Genomic DNA, 19,794 nt, shown 5'->3' on the forward strand with positions numbered 1-19,794 from the left:
ATTTTGAAATTCATGTTAAAAAAATGTCAAGACCCTCGACATATTTTTATCTGTATATAGTAGTACTCCTTCAAAACATTTATTTGAAAGTTTCTGTACAAAAAAGCGATAGTTTAGTTGAATAAACAAACCGTTCAACGTACGTGACTTGATATTATAGTATTTGTTTAACCGCCATACCAATATTCTTACAAACAGTCTAGAGACGTTGGTGCGAATAATTTCCCTTTAAAAAAATTCCCCTTTTAAACTTTTTCCATCAAAAATCACCCAAAAGGGAGATATTAAAAACGATTCAACGTGGCACTCTGGAAACAAAGATGACGATCCTCCCCCCTGTTCTTAACCAATAAAAAACAACCAAATAACATATTTCAAGTCGTTAAGCTTAAAAAAAAGTCATGATGCTATGGAAAACAATCTGAGTTTTATTATTGTTATAACAGGTTGCACCATCGCTATTGTGTATTGTAGTCAACAGACTTAAACCTTTTTGTTTAGTTTACATTGTTTAAAAATAGTGACATAATGGCAGTTATTATCAGTTTCATGTTTTATTACATAAAAACAGCAAAAAAAACGTGACAAGACCACGTATTTCATTTCCATGACTACAGAATGGGTATATTTAAGTGGCAGCTAACAGTCGTATACCATAGTCATATACCAATATACATACAAAAAAAATTGTAGTTTAAGTTTTTAAAATATTGTTACTTGTAATCTTCAAACATGAAATGGTTATTTGCACTAGTTTTAATTGCATTGACTTTATACGCGCATGGAGCGGAATTTGACCATTTTGGGGACCGAGATTATTACAAGGAATTGTTAGTATCTAGGGAAGCGACGGACGAAGAAATAGAATCAGCTTACGAGAGTCAGTTCGAAGTATATCGTTCGATCGAAAACAATGGCTATAAAGCAACAGAAAAAATTCAATTAATCACGGAAGGTATATTAGAATCATTAACAACTGCGATTTATTTTTCTGTGCAATACTTGTTAAACTTAAAAAAATACATGAATTAAACTTACTTAAAAAAACACATTTGTTTAGCCTATGAAATGCTAAAAAACAAATCGACGCGAAAGCGCATCGACCAAAATCACCTAATAAAAACAATGGAGGCTATAGGCGGACATGGAAGTGAAAGTAACTAAAGATTTCGTAAAGCGTTTTTAAAACAAAATTTACTGCTTCACAATATTTAATTAACTGCAAAAATTTTAATAGTTATAGATCCATGTAAATGGGTGTGTACTATTGAACCACAACCTGCTTACGAAGGACCTGGTAGATTGCTTCGCTCTGAAAAGATGCACGAAGGTTTGTATTGTACTTGTGATTACAAGTTAGATTAAAACTTTTTTTTAGATTGATGTAAAACTTTTTATACGCCAAATCTTTATTCTTTTTTGCATTTCAATAATTACGACATCAAATATCAGTTTTCAAAATTTTAAATACTTTTCTATGTACACTACAGCCCAGCTTCGAGTTTCTTTTGTTATCTTTTTTAATTGTTTTACCTTATACAAAAATTTGCGACAAATGTTTTTCTATTTGTTGTTCGCACTTCAATAATTGCGACACTATGATATTTAATACTAGTTCCTTAAATTTTTCAATAAATTTTTTATGTACACCCAACTGTGAGCTTATCTTATTACCTTTTAAATGTATCGTAATACAATAATTAACTTTCGCTTTACTGTTATTGAACTTTTTCTGAACACATATTTAAAAAATAATGCTTTAATTCGAGAATGTTTTAATCGCAAACACTTATTTAAATTTTATTTACCCTTGTTGTATTTTCCTATGTTTAAGAGATTTATGTGCTTTGGATTTGTTCGACTTTAGTACTTACCCATTTTGTTAGTTGTAGAACTTTAGGTTTTAAATAAAATTGTTTAAAAAAACCTGGTTAAATTGTTCGTTAATTAAAAAAAAACTCTTTTATTAAAATTGTTAACTATAAGCAAACCTGTTTTAAACATTAATTCAAAATTAATTTACAACAAGGTAATATTTTAGTTGAATAAATAAAACGGTTTTATTCTAATGCACATGACCATTAAATTAATAATTAATAACCACTCGCTAACATTACTATTATATAAAGTATGTATGAGAATAATAAAATAAACTTTTTTATGTAAAGTTTGTGCTTTTATATTTATAATAATATTCGAGAGTTCTTGTTCAATTTAAATGTGGTTATAGATTGCTTCCGCTATCGTCCTTATAGTATTTGCTTAACCGCCACACCAATATACTTACGAACAATCTAGAGACGTTGGTGCGAATAATTTCCCTTTAAAAAAATTCCCCTTTTAAACTTTTTCCATCAAAAATCACCCAAAAGGGAGATATTGGAAAAGATTTAACGTGGCGCTCTAGAAACAAAGATGATAATCCAGCCCTCCTGTTCTTAACCAATAAAAAACAACCAAATGGCATATTTCAAGTCGTTAAGCTTTAAAAAAAAGTCATGTTGCTATGGAAAACAATCTGGGTTTTATTATTAATAAAACAGGTTGCACCATCGCTATTGTGTATTGTAGTCAACAGACTTAAATCTTTTTGTTTAGTTTACATTGTTCAAAAATAGTGACATAATGGCAGTTATTACCAGTTTCATGTTTTATTACATAAAAACAGCAAAAAAACGTGACAAGACCACGTATTTCGTTTCCATGACTACAGAATGGGTATATTTAAGTGGCAACTCACAGTCGTATACCATAAAAAAAAAATTGTAGTTTAAGTTTTTAAAATATTGTTACTTGTAATCTTCAAACATGAAATGGTTATTTGCACTAGTTTTAATTGCATTGACTTTATACGCGCATGGAGCGGAATTTGACCATTTTGGGAACCGAGATTATTACAAGGAATTGTTAGTATCTAGGGAAGCGACGGACGAAGAAATAGAATCAGCTTACGAGAGTCTGTTCGAAATATATCATTCGATCGAAAACAATGGCTATAAAGCAACAGAAAAAATTCAATTAATCACGGAAGGTATATTAGAATCATTAACAACTGCGATTTATTTTTCTGTGCAATACTTGTTAAACTTAAAAAATACATGAATTAAACTTACTTAAAAAACACATTTGTTTAGCCTATGAAATGCTAAAAAACAAATCGAAACGAAAGCGCATCGACCAAAATTACCGATTGAAAACAATGAAGGCTATAGGCGGACATGGAAGTGAAAGTAACTAAAGATTTTGTAAAGTGCTTTTAAAACAAAATTCACTGCTTCACAATATTTAATTAACTGCAAAAATTATAATAGCTTTAGATCCATGTAAATGGGTATGCACTATTGAACCACAACCTGCATACGAAGGACCTGGCAGATTGGTACGCTTTGAAAAGATGTGCGAAGGTTTGTATTGTACTTGTGATTACAAGTTAGATTAAAATTTTTTTAGATTGATGTGAAAAAAAGCTTCGCCAAAAGCTTCGAGTTTTTGTTATTTTTTTAATTGTTTTTTTTATTGTTTTACCTTATACAAAAATTTGCGACAAATGTTTTTCTATTTGTTGTTCGCACTTCAGTAATTGCGACACTACGAATTTAATACTAGTTCCTTAAATTTTTCAATAAACTTTTTATGTACATCTAACTGTGAGCTTATCTTGTTACCTTTCAAATGTAACATAATACATGAAGGATAAATAAACCTATCCTTTTAACAGTCATTAAAATTTTACTTACTTAGAATTTTTTTTTTACTAAATTTTAAATTAACGTCACTTGGTTATATTTTTTCTTCCTACCTTAAAATTGTTAATTGTGAGTGCTTACCGCTTTGTTAGTTGTAGAACATTAGATTCAAATAAAATATGTTAAGCAACTTCGAGAAATTATTTGTTAATTTAAAAAAATACATTTTGCGGACATAACTGTTAACTAAAAACTACTCATGTTTTTACAACGTTCATTTACCATTTTTTACATATTGCGATATTATAGTTGAATAAACAAACCGTATTTATTCTAACGCACATGACTATTAAATTAATGATTAATAACCACTCGCTAACATCACTTCCTTTTAGAAGTTCAACAGGTTACAACGTTAAAAGATACTAAACTAAACGTCAGTCTAGCACCAGTCTAAATATCCGTTGTTTGAAAAAATTATAAAAATAGTTAGTTATTATTTAATATATAATTAAATTTCGCAGCCTTATTTAAAATAATAACGACTAGTCTATCAATAGTACAATATAATATAACATGGTATAATATTTCTATTAGTTAAGACATATAAGACAGACAAAAACTACTGCAGGCATTACAAGTTACTGGTCCCCTGTGTATAGATCTATTACATTTAACTGATTTATATATATTTTAACATGAGTTTATGATAAAGTTTTAAGAAAAAACCTTAAAATTAGTGGGAAATTTCGTAGGCTCTTACTTAATCTATTAAAAGGTTTTAGTAGTTTGTGAATATGGACAGCACATGTGTTATGTGTGCAAAATACACACACTCACGCAAGGTTAGAAAGCTAAGATGTGGACACACTTTGTGTCTAGCTTGTGTGTTCGAGTTGTGTCGTTGTTCAACATCAAATAGCAGGTAAATATAAAAAAGTAGAAATAAACAAAAATGTGGTACATTTGTAATTTAAATTAGGTTTGGCGTTATTAACTATAAAAAAAATGTTGCTTGTTAAAACCATGAAATTGGTTTGTTTATATACACATTGTACTGTTATAGTGTTTTCTTATTAACTGCTGTATCGCTCATATTGATACTTTAGGTTCGCTGGTTAGGCAAAATCATAATTTAAAAAATAAATTAACAACACTAATCATTGTATGCAGCTCATTAGTCTACTGGATGCTATAAACATATCAGAAAACAAGGTTTTGCAAATGACAATTTATAAAAAAGCATTGCGTTGTATAGAAAGTATAAACAATTTTTCTACTTCAAATTATAAATTGCAGGTGCCCAAAATGCCATTGCTCGTTTCCAGCAAACGACTTTGCAGCTTTATCCAAAAATTTTAACGTTAACCATGGACAAAATACCGAAGGAATTAATCCACAGGTTTGCTCAACAATAAAACTCTTAAATTTAAACTGCAATATTCTTTCCTAACCCATACCTTAAACATCAAATATTTAAACACAATTCGGACATTGTTGCGTCAATAAATTGTTTGTTTTTAGATGATGACGTTAGCAACCAAACCAACCAGACCCCCTCCGCCCTATAACCAAGTTGTGACGTATAAAAACGAGTATCACTATAGTAACATTGCTGGTACACATTACAACTCACCTAGTAACAACATACCGCCGTATGGAAACCATGGCAACGTAGCAGTGTCATACAAACGTGACTTACCAGTATCTGACTTGTCTTCGCCACCTACCAGGCGATCTGAATCTTACTCGCTTACTGACGTTAGTTATATCTCACATAATAGACATTTACCAGGCATGCCGGCAGTTGTATATACAGCCGATAGGTCAAGTCAAATATCTACTGGCACAACTAACATGGCAACAGCTACTACTGGCAGCAACAATGCTACAAATGTGACATCCAATAACCAACATGCACTTACTACTGAGTCATCACTTCCACCTACCCCTGTTAACAGCAGTATGGCACAAGCCACAGGTTCAACAAGTCCAGCCACCAAGTCGGACAATGCAGCTGACAAAATTGTTTCCTTGCCAGAAAACGAGCAACAAAATTTGGAATTTGAAATCGTCCAAAAAAGAGGTAAACTATAGCTTTGCGGTATTTGTGTAACTTTTCTTTTTACAGAAGTAGTTCGGGTTTTGAAGCTTTTGTAACTGCTTAACTTTAGTTTGTTTTAAAAGGTTTGGCCAGCATTTACATGAATAATAAAAACTACGAAGAAGCTCTTACTATCCTCAAGGACTTAGAGAGTGATCACGGCGACAACATTATAGACAAACTAGCTATCATACAATGTTATTTATCAAGCAAACAAGAAAATCAAGCTCTTTTGTCTTGTAGAGATTTATTAACCAGCGAATTAAAGCCAAATTCGGACAACTGTGAGCCTATACTAGTACAGCTGCCAACTATATATAAATCACTGCCTAAAACTGAGTTTTTGATGTGCATTTCATTGTTACGATATGGCCAGCACATTTCAAACTACTTACCTGACCCAAAAACTAGAATACTAAAGCTACAGTCTTTAGCTAGCAGCATGCAGCCTATTGCCAGTTCTATGACGTCACATAAGGATGACATAAAGCGGTATTGTCTTCCTTTTATCGGGGAAATAAGGTTTGTTATTAAACAAGTTCCCAAGGTTGACGTGAGGTTTAGAGTTGAGCAGGAGTGCTGGTGTTTGAAATATTATGCGTTCTGTTGCAATTTAACGGACGACCACACAAGGTAAATTAAGTTAAAACTGTCAAGTATGCGCAAATGCAAGTTTATTATTTTTGCATACGCAACAGTATAGCATTTGTATGCTAACCCTTTTTTTCAAAACGAGGATAAATTAAAAAATAAAACAATTTTTTTAGGTTTTTTCGCACTCTAATAATAATTGTCCAGTAAAATATATATTGATGGGTACATTATCTAATTTTTTTTATAATTTAAAAACAACTATAACTTAAATATATTTATTTCTAGATCAATGGGCGCTAGCAAAGAGGCAATTCTGCTACTAACAACAACTTTTGGGAAAGATTCCTCAAAGTTACGAATACTTGGTTACAGTTACCATAACCTTGGTTCGTCCTTGAAGAGTTTAAAACGCTACAAGGAAGCTAGAGACGAGCTAATTAACGCTACCTACACACATAACCGTACAACCGACTTTAAAAGTGACGCAGAACGTCACAAGAGCAAGACTCTTACGTCACAATGTTTAGAGAGCGTCAAATATTTAATTTCGTTAGAGTAAACTTTTTAAAAAATGTAAATATTTATATTAAGCATGTAAGTGCTGTACAAAGGGCAAATGTTACGCAATTGAGCACTTTTTGAATGGTAATGGGTCTTGTAAATACCTAATTAAAATATATTTTACAAATAATATTAACTCTTTACCTGGTCAATTCGTTGTCTAACATTTTCTTTCTTTTTATTCATTTTTTCGGTTTTTCAATGCTTAAACTGTAGTTATATAAATCTTACCTTATACTATAAGCCTAAGTTTTATAATGAGCTAGCATACAAAATAAAAAACAGCCATGTGTTAAGCAAGAATGCGCATTCCAGAGCGTTTTAAACTTCCCAACGGCACTTTTATATGAGTCAACTACGTTTTTGTAATTCTTTTATAGAATAGATTATAACTTAAGTTTTAATTACCAAAAAAATTAAATTTCAGTTTTAGGTAATAAATTATAAATATTAAAAAAAATAGTGTAAGTTAATTATACAACAAAATAAAATGCTTGAAAATATTAGAAATACTTAAATCGGTTACAACCTATCTTGAAATCACGTGACCCGTAAACAGATGCTACTGTTAAACTAATAAAATTCAGTTGCTTCATTTTTGTTAATATTTAAAGGAAATATGAATATCAGAAATGCTCAGGTATGTATTTCAAACTGTTAATATCATTTTTTTGTCTTTATAAACTTAACGTAATGTTTATGTATAACGCACTATGAGGTCGTGGGTTTAATTCCCACTGCTCTTACAGTCTTATGCTGTAGTGCCCTTACTTGAATAAGTTGCTATAAACGGTATGAACTCCTGATGATCCAACACTAAATCAACAGCATAATAACCGGGCAATTATAATCTATATAATATCCAAAACTGCTGAAGTCAACTTGAGATTGGGTCAGCTGGTCAGGGTAACAGTTGTTACTCTATGTTTAAGTCGCGCATTTGACCTTCCCACATTAAGGATAAAGATTTATACCAAAAAAACAAAAACGATAAATAAAAACATTTTAAATTCTAAATCTTAAGCACTGGGAATCGAACTTAGGACCTTTTGTTATCAAGTGTTTTAGCCACATTACTATGTCGCTATTAACTTTCATACAATGTCACAAACTGAACTAATAAAAAGACTGATTTCTTTCCCTGGAACTTAGGTTGTAAACTTTAAATTTGGTAACTTTTTTTATGTATTTTTCTTAAATGTTATTTAACTTTAAAATAGGTAAAACATTTATATTCTAGCCTGCTGATTTGATGAACATGCAGCATTGTAATCTGCTCTGCCTCCCTGAGAACTACCAAATGAAATATTACTTTTACCATGGGTTGTCGTGGCCACAATTGTCGTATGTTGCTGAGGACATGGACGGAAACATTGTCGGTTACGTCCTTGCAAAAATGGAAGAGGATCCTGATGAAGAAACACACGGACATATCACATCATTGGTAATTATTTTAATTAGGCATAAAACCCAAATGTGATAAAGTGGTTAGGCATTGTAAGTTCCCGGTTCGATTTTTACTGCACTTAATGGGCTAGTAGATTAAACTAAAGCTTCAATGGTGCTTTTTTTTACCGAGCTATGATATAATTTATTTTCTGTTGTTTTTGTAATAAATAAATACTTATTATACTGATATTTTTACGACCAGGCTGTTAAAAGAACACACAGAAGACTTGGACTTGCGAAGAAATTAATGGAACATGCATCAAGAGCAATGGCAGAGGCTTTTGGAGCAAAGTAATCTATTTAAAAATCTTAATTAAAAGGCATATCTTATGTGGTCTAGCTAGGGTCTTAATTTTATTTCTGTTTTACCTGAGTGACCTTAAGGTGAAATGTAAGTTATAAGTATTGCCTAAACCTAATTGTTGGGTTAATATTATAAAGTCCTATATATCTTTATAGGACTTAGTTGGGGTAACGAATGTAAGCTTATAATTATAACACTTCAAATATAAAAACCAGCAGTGTTTCCTCAGATATGTTTCCCTCCATGTTCGAGTGAGCAATCGTGCAGCATTGAGATTGTATGCGGAAACCCTGAAGTTTGAACAGAGTGAGGTGGAGGCAAAATATTACGCGGACGGCGAAGATGCTTATGCTATGAAAAGAAATTTAAACAAGTTATTGGAAGAGGTAAAACTTATTTAAACAAAGATAATAAGTATCTTGTGGGCAATTAGGGTAGCAACTCTCAACTTATATTTGTCGCTATGATTTACCTGTGCACCACGGCACAAACAGCAGTGTTGTAGGCCTTTATATATGTATCTTGTCTAATAGGCACCATAATATATGAATTTAATCACAATATAGATTAGTTTTGGTTCTGTTAGCTTAATATGTTTGGCAAAAAATGGATTAACTTATTTTATGATCTCAAAAAAACAGTTTTTATTCTGTATTTGTCTTTTATTTTTAATTAAAGCTTAGTTTGTTTAATTAATTTAAATGTTGTCATATAATAAATCTTATAAGATTTAAACTAAAAGTTTTGCTTGTACTTAATTTAAGCTTCCAACCCCAAAGCGATTATATTTACCATTCCGAGAAACGAAAGAACAAACAATTGAAAACAATGAAAAAACAATTGAGGACAATGAACAATGCAATGACAATGAGGAACAATGCAATAAAAATGGAATTGACATTTTAGCAGAGGACAATTTATCAGAAAAGTTGGAAAAAATTGAAATATCTTAAAACGATTCTATTAGTTTTAAAAATTGTATTTCTGTAATTTTACCATAGAAGCTTAAACTGTCGTGGTTAAAAAAACTCAATAGAAAATGGTTAAAATTTTTAAATTGGAGTTTAAAAAATGAAATTGATTGAAGGTAAAGGATTGAATATAAAACATGATTGTAATTGTACACAGTTCTTATATAAAGATTCAAATAAAAGTGCAAAAACGTGATTAAATATGGTAAACTTTATTAATATCAACATCTCCATACTTGACATAACTACCATCAGAGGGCCAGGTTAATTCATTATTATTATACCCAAGATTACATCGCTTTCGTTGTTGTATTTGTTGAAACAAAGTGTTTTTACTTCTTGATTTCTGATCTATAGGGGGGGGTAAACAAATACGGAGTTTGTTTAAAAGGTGGCCAGGCCAAAATGCATTAGGAACTGGGCGATCACGAATCCATTCTTTCTCAATAGAGCTAAAACAAAATATATTATAAGTTATTTATATGTTACTGCACCAACTTTACAGCCTAATATTAGTAAACTTTAGTTAACTAGCCCTAGACATAGGCCTTTAACAATGATTTCAGTGGTGGCAATATTTGAGCATTTTTAATTGAGATTGTTACTTATCCTGTCTAGTCAACTAATTAGTTATTTAATTTTAATAAACCACATTATGAGGTTTCCAATAATTTTTTGACAAAACACATAAAATTTGGTTGTGATATTATTCTACTTTAAAGCTGACATGACTTACTTCGTTATTTTCTCATATTCTTCAAAACTCAGCCAGCAATCGACTTTTCTTGTAACAATTGCCCGACCAGTTGATAAGTTCATTTGATGTCTGCAAAGATATAACCACAATGTTAAAATTATTTTTTGGAACTTAACTCTTAGGGGCTACACTACTTTTATCACCATAGGTTATATTAAAGGGGTTTCAAAATTTGGTTATAAGTTTAAATGTAGAAGGAATAAAGCTGTTAGGGATTTGCTTACTTGCATGTAAAAGTATAAGGCATACATGGGTTTATTTTTTACATGGATTCGTTGTTTAGTAAAAAGTTATTCTTAGATTTTTACCTTTCTGGCATGACATCACGTAACCGTGGCAACGTTATTAAACTCGGTTCATCTTTTATTTGAATTTCGGGTGTTAATCTTTGGCTTGTCTCAATTTCAAGATTTCTTCTCTAAAAGTTCGGATACAAGAATTAAAACATCACATTTCAACAAAAAATGTGAATAAACTATCAAATTTTCATGCATTGTACTGTAGCTTATTTTACTTAAAAAAAACTATTAATTTTTGTATAGGCCTACTTGGATTTAAATATGTATTTGGAATATCAATTTTTAAAAATAAATACTCGAATAAAATTTTTAGTGGATAACTGACTAAAACATGATTTATTGCTGTACCATTTTACTAAATCTAAAACTATCTTTTATTTTAAAAATGTAAGTACATTTTATTAAAATAAATCTTTCTGTACCTTATGGGACAACTTAAGCTTGCTTTTATCCTGAACTTTAAGTTTTGGAAAAAAACTTTTTTTACTCTGTCTCATACTTGTACTAGGTGTTGCTAAGTCTGATATAACTGAAGCTTGGCTGCTGTATTTATCATAAGAATCTGATGAAGTTGTGGCTGCAAAATCTAATATATCCTGAACCTTGAAGCTTAGACTTTCATTGGATAATTTGTTGCTTATATTAAATGAACTGTTGCTATTAGGTGGTGAGATGTTCTTAGAGCTTGTTTGTTTGATTATTGGTGAAAGAATGGGTGATAATTGTTCTTTTGTCTGAAGCAAATATTTCAACAAAAGTTTTAAAATTTTATGTTTAAATACTCTTCTTTTAAATATTTTTATCTTATACTCTTTTACAATTTGCTTGAATTTTTATTTATATCTTTTTTAAAGTGACTTTCTGGGACAGGGCTTAATTGGTTAGATCATTAAAGTAATTGTAAACCTAAAACCTTAAAATTTAACCTGTCTTCTTGGCTTTTTCTTTTCTTTTGGTTTCCAAAAATCTTTGCTCAAAATTTCTGAGGGTTGTCGTAATTTGACCTCGGGTTTAAAAGTCATAGGAAGGTCATCAGGGTGAAGTAAAACTTTACGTAGAAGGTGCTCAGTAAGGGGAACTCCTCTTTGTTCACAGAGTTTAACTATCTCGTTATATTCAGCCAATCTAAATTAAAAACATTTTTAAAATAGTCACAAGTTTTAATTTTGTTTAATTTCACTTGTTAAGTCTCTAATTGAGGCTAAATTTTATTCTATGGCTGTATTTATTTAATAATTACCCGTTAGTGAGTGCTATAAAAGGTAGGCCTTACCTATTTTCTTTGTGCTTTTGAAGCGAATTTTCTTCAGAAATGCTGTGGTGTTGAATCTTAGATTTCTGTTGAAACAAATTTATTTATTTGTCTTTGAGTTTAGTAAGTGAAACATACAAGCTTGTTTTATGCGTAACCCAATATGGTTAGTTTGTTTTAAACTTACTAATTTAGTGGTTGGTGTGTGTTTGGAAAAAGGAAAATTTTTCAAGGATGATCTAAAAATCAAAACTTTATTTCTGCTTTAACTTGAAAAAGGTAATTTATTTTTAAATAAATGAGGCCGACTTCACGACCTAAACATAGAGTAACATTTGTTACCACAACCCAATCTCAAGTTGCCTTTTGCAGTTTGGGATATTATAGATTATAACTGCCTCATAATTAAACTGCTGATTGATTTTTGGTTTGGTAGGAGTTAATACCATTTATAGCATCTTAAAAAATCTTATGTTGTTAAGCCACATGTTTCAACCACTACACCAAGCTGCAAGTTATAAGTTTTACCTTAAACATTTATAAAACATTTGATTGGCCCTTCTTGAGTTTTTGTAAAAATGTTTTAATATTTCTTCAATTTCAAGATTGGTCATCGCAATTTTCCTTTGAAGCTAAAAATAACATTTAATGCTCAAAATTTTTGTTATAATAAAACTTTGATGTAGTTAAAAAATAATAAATTTTTTGCAGCCCTTATAGTAAAAATTTTTTATATATTTTTAGTCAAAAATGTAGTTTGACCAGAGCTGTGGTAATCGTTTTTAAATGATACACAAGTGTAATATTATAATACAAATACCCAACACAATATTGGTGGAAGTTTTAATACATATTTTTTATTCTTTAAACACACAGCACAACTTACAGCATCCAATCCCTCCTTACATTGCTTGTAATTGATAAACTTTTCCTCCCCAAAATATTTGTCAACGTCAAGATCATTGTTCCACAAATATTCACTGATTCTGGATATTGTTGGTTGTATGTAAAGTGGGCATAGCATAAAAGGAGATTGCTGGGAATCAAATGATATGGTTGAAGAACTCTAAATGGAAAAAATGGTTTAGAAATAGTTTATACTGTTTATAATGCATTACATTTAACCGGCATTTAACCTATGTGGGGAGGTGGTAAGAACACATGAGGTTGTGGGTTCAATCCACACTGCTCTCATGCTGTGTTCTTACCGTTTATAGCACCTTACTCAAGGGCGCTATAAATGGTATGAGCTCCTGCTTAGCTAGAACTTAATCAGCAGCATAAGAACGGGCAATTATAATCAATATAATATCCCAAACTGCTAAAGGCAACTTGAGACTGGGTCGAGTAACTAATGTTACTTTATGTTTAGGTTGCGCATTCGAACCTCTACTATTGAGGATAAGGATATATACAAAAAAAAACATAAGTGTGCTACAACATAAATGCAATTGGAATTAAACTCAGGCACTTTTGTTGTGAAACTAACCTTCAAAACTAAAAGTAGAAAATTTTATAAATATGAAGTGACAAAACTATTAAATATTAACTAATTTAATAAAACACTGACCTCAGAGTTATCTCCCTTATTTTTCTCCTTATTCACCAAATTACTTAAAACCCTTTCCTCCAAGGTTGTTTTGTTTGGTTTCCTTCTTAACCACCCGACATTTAACCCCATGTTATCGAGTCCTTTGCGTAATTTCATTCGTTCCTGAAGCCATGTTTTATCACTTGTACTGTCCGTCTAAAAATAGTTACTCTGTTTAATTACATATACACTCTATTTATCTATAAACACTGTTCATTTACTTGGTTATTTAGGTATAGACCTCAAGTATAAAATTTAATATCAGTAACATTAACCAAGTCTTAGATTGCAATAGTTCAATGTTATTAACTTTGAAAAATATTGTTTTTGGTAAACTGGTTTATTGGTTATAAGGCTGACAATGACTAACAAATGATAAGTATATAGAAATTACAATCAAAACTATAGAATTAAACCTATTTTAAAAACTCATTAGCACCAAAGAATAAATTTAATATACCTCTTCTTCGGTTTCCTTTATCCCAACTCTTTTAACCTTGTTGTTGTTGGCATAATAAGAGGGAAGTTGTAGTTTTATATCAGTGTGATAATCTCGTGTTATATTTGTATCTGTGGGTTCAGAAAAAGGATCTCCATCGTTGAAGTGGACTCTTCTGATGTCTTTTCTTGGACCTAAATAACATTTGTTATAAAAAAAATTAAAATCATTAATTTGAAATATTTGTTCTGAATAAATAATAAAATTTACTTTTATATTTATTAGGCATAGTCTATAATGTTTAAATATAGTTTTCAAAATTGTAAAATACACAAAAACACGAAATCTTTGTTTAATTTAATTTATTTTCATATAGACCTTTAATTTTAATAACTTTTACACACCTAAATTTATATCATTCTTTCTTAAAAAAGTCTTATATTTATCAGGAAATAATAATCATATTTTGTATAATTTTTTTACCCAAAATTCTGCACGAAGTTCGATGAAAATGACTCGAGTACAAATCCCGTTTCCGATAGCGACGAATTTGTTGTTCAATCGGAAGCAGAGCATCCTCGTAAGTTTCAAACAATTCCTTCACCCCTGTGACATCATCAGTTATGATGTCATCCCCTTCTATAGTGTTGTCATGGTTACTGTAGCTTGTTTGGTGCGTTACAGTCATTCTTAACTTGTTTTAAGTTAGGCCTTACATCTAAATTAGAACAGAATACAAAACATTGATTATTGTGCACAGTGAGATAATTTGTGTGGTGATGTGAGGGAAGGATATATTTATGACAACACTAAACATTAAAAATGTGCATACATAATTGGTTCAAAAAATACTATTATTGTTTTTTAAATATAACTTTTATAAACATGAAATAAATTTGTTATAATTTCTATATTTAGGACGGAAAATATGATTTCAAAACATGGCTTTAATTTCATCTAATTATTTGACTATCTATTTAATCTCTTAATATGGCTTGAGTGCAGATGACAGATATTACAACAACAAAAAACAGACACAATTATTGCAGAAAACAACACTATTTTGTGATAAATTAAAAATATACATTTTATTAGAAATTATTTTTAGTTGAAAAAGTTTTTATAGGATGCCCTCCTGTGGCCATTTTAGTTGTTTAACGAGACCCCCCTTTCCTTTAGCATAGGATCCGTAAATTTCAAGTTTACAGTCAGGTTTAGTTGACCTCCAGCCTACAAATCCAGTCGTTGTTTCAGGGTAGGTAGGACATTTTCCAACCTTAATATATTTCTCAATGGGAGTTATGGGAGGTAGTCTTAATTCTTCTGGCATCTCAATTTTTGGTTTTTCTTGTTTAGGCTTAGGAGGCAGAACGTCTTGCGCCAATTCCTTGTACGTTTTCGTCATAAAGCCCCAATTGTCGGGCCATTTTTTCGACGCCGACCATTCCATATGAACATGACTTTTCCAAATTTCATCATTCGCTACGTAATTGCAACCAGCAACTTGCCTTCCTACTGCTGCTTTAGCCGCCATTTTAACTCTAAAAATTCGATTTTTTAAAGTCTTTGATGTCTAGTTCTCAAGTGGGTTCGAATTGTTGTGTTTTTTAACTCTTAGAGGTTGTTTATTATCGCGTGACTTAATTTAATTAAACGAATTCGATATGTTTCTAAACAATCAAACATTGTTGTATTAAATCCGCGCCAGTGCGTGGCCGTGTCCTAGCAACAATCTAGAGAAATCTTATAACACAATTTAAATTTAAATTTAAAGTTGACTTTTTGTATTTCTTATTTAGGTAAAAAGTTTGCAAAAAATAAGTAATTTTAAGGTAATTTTATATTTTATTTACCGTTTAATATCAATATTTGATTGTAATGATTGATTGGGTTAAACAACTAATTTAAAACTGCCCAAGGCAAGTGCATTTTTCTTTAAATTATAAACAGCCTGAGAGCCGGTAAATTAAGTTCAAGTTGCTTTATTACAGGCTATAAACATAAGCACTTTGCGTTGTATATTAGAAAACCCAGCGTGGTATTTACGTCAGTAAGTCGAAATTAAACCGATCCGCCTTTCTCACTCAAACAAGAGAAAAGAATTTTCGCATAGGAGTGCTAAAGTGGTTCGTTGTCGAGTTGTGGTAGTTGTTCAGTAGATGTTTCGAACATGACGGGCGAGGATAGAAGACCGGTAGGCTGTACGTATAACTCAGGTTATCCGAAAACATTACCAGCAATATTGAAGATAGTGCAAGCAGTAAGTAAATGCTTAATTTTTTAGCAGTCACCTTTTAAGTTTATAAATATTTAGGTTTATTTTGCAAATTGGTTTTAAAATAGTTAATTTAAGCGATTATTATTATGTTTTGTTTGTTCATTACTTTATGACCAAACAAAACATTGTTTTAGTGGTCTAGATTTTAGATTATTGACGTCATAATTTAAGACTTATTCGGAAATAATTAACCTGAATAATTTGCAATCGTTTCTCGTAACTGAGAGTTCAATGGCGTTTGTTTTACAACAATTCTATAAATAATTCAAATATGTTAAACACTGTGACGTCATAATAATATTTGTGTTTGCTGCAAAAAATCGTTGCATTCCTTTTGCTTGCTCGAGCGTGAAGATAATTATAAATTTCAAACCTCAAATTCGAACGCAGAGAACCAACAAACGTCATATTCGGTCCATTGTCTTAAGTTACGGTTCGTCGCGGAGGAATACCGGTTAGTCTGTGGGTAAATCTTGTGTTCTACTTTCAGCATTACGCACTAATTCGTGTTAAGCTTGTTTTTACAACTGTACTTCTATGACGTCATAAAATAGTATAGATAACGTCATACTAAAAAGTTTGATACTTGTTTAATCTTAAAAACATTAAAATTTATTGAAGTTTAAAACAATTAAATGGGTATATTAATGTCGTTTTAAAATGGTGTAATGACGACATTTTCAAATGGGTATAATAATGTCATTTTAAAACTGTATATTGACGTCATATTTTAACATCTTTATGAAATTTTGGCGGGAAACTATAAAACACGAAGGTTAAATTAACTTATTTCAAACTGAACAAGTTTTTAAACTTCAAAAACTTTTGTAGTTTTGTTTTAAGTGCTTATTGGCGTAGAATAAAGTAAGGCCAACATTTGATTAACGTTTCGTATTTTAACAGGCTTAAAATAGGTTAATTTTTAATTACTACAACCCACCCTTAAGTTGTGGCTGCTAAATGTATTAATAACTCGTTATCATCAGCTGTTTAATAATATGTCCATGCGAATTATATAATAACCAAATAGTTAAGTTATTAAACTTACCTATGGCGATGCTACATATCTGGTAGCAACTTACAAATGTTATAACTGATCGTATCTTATATTTGCATTAGCGCATATTTAAGATAGTGACGTCACAGAGACATGTTTTAAAAGCTTGTTAACGTAAACAAAGAACGATGTAAATGTATGTTCAAGATATAGTATTTCAAATTGTTTATGTAAATATTAGTGTTATAATAACATAAAATTATATAAAACATTATATTAAGCTTATTTAAAGCCTTTTTAGCAAAAGATTACCGCATTACCTCGAAATGTATTATCTCCAATGTGGGAAGGACAATTTTAGGCCCAATTAGGCCAAAATACAATAATTACACATTAAATATTATTACCATAATTTGATGTCGATGTTTTTATTTTTATTCAGGTGTTTAGCTTGATTGCATATTTATGTGTCGCTTGCGCCCCCTGGTGGACGTTAAAAAGTCAATCTGGGCTTAGGTAAGATTAGTTTTATTAAAAAATGTAAAATTTGTAGAAATCCTGTTTTAAGACAGTGTGTTATATATATACGAACAACTCAACTATAATTATTGTTTAAAGGTATTTTGAATGGGTATGCATGTGGCATATGTGGTCTGTCATTATTCTCTACTTAATTGTTCTCTTGAATGTTCACCATCGATTCTCATGCATTGACTGGCATCTTACGGTAGGTTTTATCATTCAAAATGTGGTAATAAAGGGTCTTTTATTAAGTGTTTTCTCTTTGAATGTAAATATTAATTTTTATGCATTTTACACTTACTATTTATTTATTGTTTTGTATTCTTTATGTTTTTTATTTAAATTTTATATATGTATATATATTATATATATGTTATAAATTATTTAAATTATTTAAATGTTTTTTCAGTGTTAAAAGTAACTTAAAATATAGTAGTTTTACCTAGAATTGTAAAATGCAAAAGGTTACCGAAAACCTTCACATTAAATTCCAAAGCATTAATGAAAACCTTCCATTAGCATTACCTGATAATATTTTTATGACATCATAAAAATAAAAATAATTTTTTTGTAATTTGATAAAAATAGTCTCAAAATCAGTCTAGAAGTTAATCGATTTGTTAACAAAAACCTTCGCGCCTTTCAATATTGTCCGATTATTATGACGTCATAAATTGAGTAATTATTGTTTATAGGAATTGATTCATTACGTTCTTGCTTCGATATTTTACTTTATTGGGGCAATCGTGGCAGCTGTTTTTGCTTTGAACCCTTCGCTCATCGCCGGAGCCGTGAGTAATCGAGGATAAACTATTATTTTTATTATTTTTAGAAAATTACGTCATAATTGATAAGGTTTTCTTTTGCATTTTTACGAAAAAAAATATTAATTAGTGTCACCAAATTAAAAAATTTACCTAAAATTTGCATAATTTTTAAAATGCATGACTATTCCTAGCTAAAAATGTTAGTTTTTTATGAAAAAAAAAGTTTAAAAAAATGATAAAGTTGATTGTCTAAAATTAATTGTTTCATTGTGTTTCAGATAATGGGGTTTGTTTGTTTTTTCTTGTACGTTGCCGGTGGTTATCTTGCTTTTAGATTATGGAAAACATTAGGCCCAGATCCTGTTCAAGTCTAACCGCTAGACGGTGTTGTAAGCCATGTGATGTCATATAGGCTATAATTAAGTTTGTAGCAAGTTATTGTGAATTTCTTGGTATTTTAAACGTACTTTAAATGTGTAAGGGTATTATTTGATTAAAATTTATTTAAATTTTGTTTTATGTTATGTTTTAGTTTTTTTTATTGTTTTTTTTTAACAGATTTGCTGCTTCTTGAATTTGTTTATTCATAAAATAAAAGCGTTTTTATTTTTTTTGCTAAATTTTTTACAGTTTCCGTTTATTAAAACACAAATGTTTTTATTTTTAAAAGTCTTTATTATACAATGACCTCATAATACTAATACTATTTCGTATATAGTACATACGCTATCGGCGCGGTGTAGTGACCATAACATTGACTTTATTACGTCACAATGTCCAGGAATAAAAAAAATTTTAATTGACCTTTATTAGGATAAATAAATTTGACATTTTAAAGAAATAATATTTTTAAAATAACTTTTGCGTTAAATTGTCCGCAGGGCAAATAATTTAGGTTTTAGTTTTACTACAAAGTTAATAAATTGCTTGCTAAAATTTAATTTATTACAAATAAAAAACAACATCATGGTAGTATGACGTCATACTTCCGACTTGTCGTGACAAAATCTTAGGTAACATAACAAACATCTCATTATGCGCCAAAAAACTGAAATATTTTAAAAATTTCGTTTTTTTGAGTCGTGAAAATATTTACTTCTTGCTTCATTAGAGCAGCAAAGTCGAGGCGTGTTTCTTACGACCAATCAGATTGCAGTAAACAGCTGACTTGTTTTGTCATAATGCAGCATTATTCGGTTAAATTTACCAGAATGGGTGAATCA

The 19,794-nt window shown here is 30.3% G+C and overlaps 7 protein-coding genes across 8 annotated transcripts; 5 read left to right on the forward strand and 2 right to left on the reverse strand.

Moving 5' to 3' along the window:
* Positions 1-498: 498 nt before the first annotated feature.
* LOC145750446 (chaperone protein DnaJ-like) lies at positions 499-2,095 on the forward strand. Its single transcript, XM_082566485.1, has 3 exons — positions 499-955; positions 1,061-1,156; positions 1,238-2,095. The coding sequence occupies exons 1-3, from the start codon at positions 733-735 to the stop codon at positions 1,363-1,365; spliced, it is 447 nt and encodes a 148-aa protein (XP_082422611.1). The 5' UTR covers positions 499-732; the 3' UTR covers positions 1,366-2,095.
* Positions 2,096-2,704: 609 nt separating this feature from the next.
* LOC145750661 (chaperone protein DnaJ-like) lies at positions 2,705-3,876 on the forward strand. Its single transcript, XM_082566738.1, has 3 exons — positions 2,705-3,031; positions 3,135-3,230; positions 3,312-3,876. Exons 1-3 carry the CDS (start codon positions 2,809-2,811, stop codon positions 3,437-3,439), a joined length of 447 nt encoding a protein of 148 aa, XP_082422864.1. The 5' UTR covers positions 2,705-2,808; the 3' UTR covers positions 3,440-3,876.
* Positions 3,877-4,483: 607 nt separating this feature from the next.
* On the forward strand, positions 4,484-7,188 carry LOC145749750 (uncharacterized). The gene is made up of 5 exons (XM_082565605.1): positions 4,484-4,611; positions 4,986-5,088; positions 5,211-5,772; positions 5,874-6,423; positions 6,670-7,188. Exons 1-5 carry the CDS (start codon positions 4,484-4,486, stop codon positions 6,941-6,943), a joined length of 1,617 nt encoding a protein of 538 aa, XP_082421731.1. The 3' UTR covers positions 6,944-7,188.
* A 300-nt stretch (positions 7,189-7,488) lies between these two features.
* On the forward strand, positions 7,489-9,861 carry LOC145751458 (N-alpha-acetyltransferase daf-31-like). Of its 2 annotated transcripts, none has more exons than XM_082567612.1 (5): positions 7,489-7,585; positions 8,186-8,389; positions 8,597-8,685; positions 8,928-9,084; positions 9,463-9,861. In XM_082567612.1, the coding sequence occupies exons 1-5, from the start codon at positions 7,565-7,567 to the stop codon at positions 9,649-9,651; spliced, it is 660 nt and encodes a 219-aa protein (XP_082423738.1). In that variant the 5' UTR covers positions 7,489-7,564; the 3' UTR covers positions 9,652-9,861. The 2 variants fall into 2 exon arrangements, with proteins under 2 accessions (XP_082423738.1, XP_082423739.1); XM_082567613.1 differs by having other exon boundaries at positions 7,525-7,585; positions 8,166-8,389.
* On the reverse strand, positions 9,355-14,721 carry LOC145751457 (uncharacterized). Its single transcript, XM_082567611.1, has 11 exons — positions 14,491-14,721; positions 14,029-14,201; positions 13,548-13,724; positions 12,864-13,043; positions 12,506-12,609; positions 12,165-12,216; positions 11,999-12,063; positions 11,652-11,850; positions 10,735-10,844; positions 10,406-10,495; positions 9,355-10,121 (listed from the first exon to the last, which is right to left on the reverse strand). Exons 1-11 carry the CDS (start codon positions 14,693-14,695, stop codon positions 9,866-9,868), a joined length of 1,611 nt encoding a protein of 536 aa, XP_082423737.1. The 5' UTR covers positions 14,696-14,721; the 3' UTR covers positions 9,355-9,865.
* A 3-nt stretch (positions 14,722-14,724) lies between these two features.
* LOC145751459 (ciliary microtubule inner protein 1-like) lies at positions 14,725-15,675 on the reverse strand. Its single transcript, XM_082567614.1, has one exon. The coding sequence runs from the start codon at positions 15,539-15,541 to the stop codon at positions 15,128-15,130; it is 414 nt and encodes a 137-aa protein (XP_082423740.1). The 5' UTR covers positions 15,542-15,675; the 3' UTR covers positions 14,725-15,127.
* Positions 15,676-16,116: 441 nt separating this feature from the next.
* LOC145751095 (CKLF-like MARVEL transmembrane domain-containing protein 7) lies at positions 16,117-19,166 on the forward strand. The gene is made up of 5 exons (XM_082567177.1): positions 16,117-16,267; positions 17,725-17,798; positions 17,901-18,009; positions 18,500-18,595; positions 18,850-19,166. Exons 1-5 carry the CDS (start codon positions 16,178-16,180, stop codon positions 18,943-18,945), a joined length of 465 nt encoding a protein of 154 aa, XP_082423303.1. The 5' UTR covers positions 16,117-16,177; the 3' UTR covers positions 18,946-19,166.
* Positions 19,167-19,794: the final 628 nt, after the last annotated feature.

This window comes from Corella eumyota, chromosome 4 (assembly GCF_963082875.1).
Source record: "Corella eumyota chromosome 4, kaCorEumy4.1, whole genome shotgun sequence".
In the NCBI taxonomy this organism is placed as follows: domain Eukaryota; kingdom Metazoa; phylum Chordata; class Ascidiacea; order Phlebobranchia; family Corellidae; genus Corella; species Corella eumyota.